Genomic DNA, 4661 nt, shown 5'->3' with positions numbered 1-4661 from the left:
TTGACCCTCTTCAAACACCATTAGGAATTCATCAAATCCTGCAACAATAAGGTTTTGATTATCCTTCTATTCCATTAATCCCTGAATCTCAATTGTCGAGTTTGCTACAATATCAACATTGGTCACTAATGAAAGTATTAAACCTCATATACCAATACCACCTACACAACTTTCAATATAGGATGAATGCTTGTTGCTTAAACTGAATAACAGTCGTTAAGACAACATCTGTTTTCCAAGATCCTTAAGCAACATTTAGACAAACACCATTATGAAAATATGTTCCAAATGGAGTGCCCAATATTCAGGATCTCCACCTTGAAGACAAGGTCACTCTTCGAGGGTGGGATATTGCTACACACCCACTTGATTCACATTCTTATAAAGGATAAGATGAAGAAATCAGCAAAACAATGAGCATCTTATTAGTGGAGGGGTATTTTAGGTATTTTGTTTACATAGTTTGTTACAACAGAATGCTTATAAGGAAGTAGATGGAGAGACTAGCTTTTCCAATAGCTAGCTTTTGTTCTTACAATCTTTTAATTATTAGTTTGAGCAATGAATTCATATTTTGATGATCAGTTTCCTCTGTGTGTGTGTGTGTTCCTGTTATTAACTTGTTTTTGTAAGTCATGTCATAAAAAGCAGGAGTTCATATAATTCAAGATCTAAATTTGGTTTTATTTTACACATCTAAAAAACATTCATAGCAGAATCATTCGCAAGAGTTCATATTCTTGAAGATATGAATCGAGTAAAAACATTACGATACAATTCTACAACTACCATACAAGAGAGACATAATTACAATCACTAAATCTTTGCATAACTATTGATGAATGAGCTACACATAACCCTTAAAAACTTATATATAATAAGATCAACAAGTCCCACGATTCTATGAACTTGTTCAATAATAATCCTACCTAACAACACTCTTCTTGATCTCTAAGAACACCAATTCATCACCTTCATGATTCATTTCTGATTTGTAGATGAATCTTCCAACCAACGATCTTGATATGTAAATCACGATCTAAACCTGTTTCAATTTGAGCATTAGGTAATTAACTCTCATTTTTTACTTTGAAAATGAAGTACACTTTTTTTATCTTTTCATAGATTTATGTTTACCTATTCAGAGAAGACACTCATGAATTCAATATTCGGCTCTTGTTTCACTTTCTTCCCAAAGTTATCCCATTGATTCAAATTATTTGCTAAAGATTCATCTTCATAAACAGCAAACCTACTTGGAATCAAATTCCCTTTACCCACAAATCCAAGATTCTTCAAAGGTCCTTGATCAAGCACTTGAACACATTCACCAAATGAAATTTGTTTCTCACCCGAATTTACCAAAACGCCACTACTCCCCCCTTGAAAACTAACCGATGATGATTGATTATTCGGGACAACAAGACGCGAGGGTTGAACCGTGATCGCTTGTTTCTGAACCTGCTGACTTGGCATTACCCCTATTAAATTACCATTTTGCCCTCCCAATCCACCATAATTACCAATCATGTTGTTGGAATGCCATGAATGAACATCTTCTACAACGGGTTGTGAGATTTGCTTTGATGGGAGGGGTTGAGTGTAATTAGATGATTGTAATATCGGTTGGTGGTCAACTAGCGGCAAGTTGACATTTCCGGTTGGCCGCCCGAAAAGTTCAGCGTGAAGTGCCGCCAGTGTTTCCGGCGGGATTTGGCCGGAAGCCGCCAGTGCTTGGATCTCGAACCTTCCGTATAAACCTAGTTTTTTATTTTGTTCGATGGGCCCACAAAATGAATTTGGACCCCCTCCTTGTTGACCTCCCACACCACTTAATCTCTTTAAGTATAATCTAAACTTCTGCATAACAAAAAAAAATATAAACTTTTAATCACTTCACTATATGTTTCAATTGTAATTAGTTCACGTATAATCTTTTATCACAAAGGTCAAAGCTTTATTGGAAAAAAAAAAAAGTCAAACTACACCTGCAAATGACTTGCAACGTTTTCTCTAGTCAAACCTGGCACATTCATCAATTCAAGAATTCTCTTTGGAACAGCCTCTGAGAAAATAAAAAAGTAACATAACGATTTTTAACAAAATAAATTAAAGTATTATAATTAAAAATAATAATAATAATAATAATAACATACTATCAATTCCAAGTTGATTCACAGCACTAACGAATTGCTGATGCAACTCCACAGACCAAACAACACGTGGCTTTTTTGAAGCAGATGGATCATCACTTTCAAGTTCACAATCATCTTCTTCTTTAATACTTCTTCTTTTTTTATGACACGTCAGCAACCCATTTTCTCCTCCTTCATTAACAGAAGAACCATACTCACTATCATGATTATCATCGCCTCCTCCTCCTCTTTTGTGTTCCATGCTCCCTGAATTTTCATGTTCTTTATTTTCATTCCATTTTTTTCTTATAACATGTTGCCATATGTTCTTTAGTTGTTCTTCACGTATAGGCTTGATTAAGTAATCACATGCCCCATGTCTTATTCCCCTCAACACAAGATTCGTTCTTCCATCTGCTGACATCACTGCACACAGTAATAATTTGTTTTTAGTTTATATAAAAGATAAAAGATTATTATAGATGGAAAATAAAACGTACTTATGACAGGAAGATCCATTTCTAACCCAACGAGTTCAAGAAGCTTAAATCCATCCATATCAGGCATATGAACATCACTTAAAACCACATCAAATCCACCTTTTCTTTCCCTTAATATATTTAAAGCAGCAGTTGCTTGTGAGCAAGTTGTAACTGCAAAAGTTAACTAAATTAGAAAAAGAAACAATCTTTATCCATACAGACATCATTACTCATTCAGGGCTTATATGGGAAAAAGGAAAGAAAAAGAAACAGCCCTTTAAGAGGTAAAGTCATATAGTGAAAGAAATTATGCTAGAATAGAACCATATCTGGTTATATAAGTAAATTAAATGAAAGAGATCTTGAATCTAAAATGTGAAATCAAGAAAGCCTATAAAATCCAAAATTCAAGTTACTAAAGATCCCCTGTAAGCATTTCTAGAGTTCATCCTTTATTGTTTTCCACATATAAAGGTAACTCAAAGATCAATAATATATTTCATGTTCAAGTCATGTTAAGCAGTGATTTGATTGCATAAAAGTGCAACATTTAACTTTTTCATGGTGAAAACTCAACTTGCACAGAAAGTGCTATTTTTTGTGATTATTGAAGGTAATCTAGTGTTATTTATCACTAATCGTGTTAAAATTCTGAAAAGTGGACACTAACAGTTAATCTCTAACAAACAGAGAAATATGACGTTCATACTGAAAGCGAAAAAGGAAAACAAAGTGTTTACCATGATACGAGCATCTGCGAAGCATTTGTTCCAAAATCTTTAAACAAGTAACATCGTCATCAACAACAAGAACTCTCAAACCCACAGGGAACTGATCTGACACACCCGTTGCAGGTTTTGAACTCAACGACCCGGACCCGGAAACGAAACTGCTCGCCGTCGTCATACCTCAAGTAAACCTCTCTTTCTGCAAAATCCAGAAGTGGGATAACATCAAAGGCGAAATTAAAGCGAAACCCTCGAACAATTTTGTTAGGGAGCAGATCTAGGGGGAGTAATTAAGGGGAATTCAGTTGTTTTAGTTGGTAGAAATGAAATTGAAAGCAATGATTGAGAAATTGGTGTAAAATTTATTATGGGAAATTGAATTATAGGTGTGAGCGTGTGATCGATGAGTGAGGAATTGAATGTGTAGCAGTGGGAGTACAAAGAAGACTGGAAGAAGGGTGATGAATTTAAAGAAATGAAAGGATAATCATAAAGATAGATAATAGTTGGAAAAAATCCATCAAAGTTATGTCCTTATTGGCAAAACCCATATAAAAATGTGTTGAAAATGACTTGAGGAGTGGTACATACATACAAACTTTGAAAAATCCCATCTTTGGATCTTGTAGTTTGGAACACTTTCTTGTAAGGCCCCTCAAACTAAAAAGTCTTTCATTGTTATATGTCTTTTTTTCTTTAACTAAGAACAAATGCAATATGCGATTATGACGAAAATAAAATTGTTACACTGATACAGAGAAACGGATTAATAAGTCATGTTGAGATCCATCACGATCTTTATAGAGAGTTGATGAAACATATTTGAATGGTTGGCCACACTAATCTACATATTTGAATGTTTGACTATTATAATTTTAACCAAGAACTAGAAAGAATAATTTTTGGATGAAAACTTCATTTAAATGTAGTAATTATGAATTTTAAGTTTTTAATTTATGTATTTCTTATTTTCAATTGATGGAATAAAAGTTAACCAAATGGATGATGAATATTGAAAAAGATAAATTATATTTTAAACTTTTATACAAAAAAACAACATATGGTCCAACTACAAAATTACTTTATATTGCAAAGTGGCTTGTTTAATGGTTATTATCGCAAAAAGGCTTTTTATTTTCTTTTAAAAAAACGTTTATATATTACGAAATATATGATTTTTAATTGGATTTTTTTGAGCAAACATTAGAAAAAAAGCATTTTGTTGTTTATATATTATTTTTAAGTTTTATGTATGTAATTAAAGAAAATATAAGCTTTATATATCATATACCTTTGGTTTAATTTAATATATTTGA

At 32.9% G+C, this 4661-nt stretch overlaps 1 protein-coding gene across 1 annotated transcript; it reads right to left on the bottom strand.

Annotated features, from left to right (window-relative positions):
* Positions 1 to 721: 721 nt before the first annotated feature.
* LOC145010805 (two-component response regulator ARR14-like) lies at positions 722 to 3865 on the bottom strand. The gene is made up of 6 exons (XM_078969353.1): positions 3358 to 3865; positions 2636 to 2788; positions 2157 to 2561; positions 1989 to 2065; positions 1138 to 1860; positions 722 to 1045 (listed from the first exon to the last, which is right to left on the bottom strand). The coding sequence occupies exons 1-5, from the start codon at positions 3521 to 3523 to the stop codon at positions 1138 to 1140; spliced, it is 1524 nt and encodes a 507-aa protein (XP_078825479.1). The 5' UTR covers positions 3524 to 3865; the 3' UTR covers positions 722 to 1045.
* Between the last annotated feature and the right edge of the window lie 796 nt (positions 3866 to 4661).

The sequence above is a fragment of the Lactuca saligna genome, chromosome 8 (assembly GCF_052625555.1).
Source record: "Lactuca saligna cultivar CGN05327 chromosome 8, ASM5262555v1, whole genome shotgun sequence".
NCBI classification, from domain to species: domain Eukaryota; kingdom Viridiplantae; phylum Streptophyta; class Magnoliopsida; order Asterales; family Asteraceae; genus Lactuca; species Lactuca saligna.
Note: the sequence above shows the minus strand (reverse complement) of the source record. Positions and strands in the feature narration are given on the sequence as shown.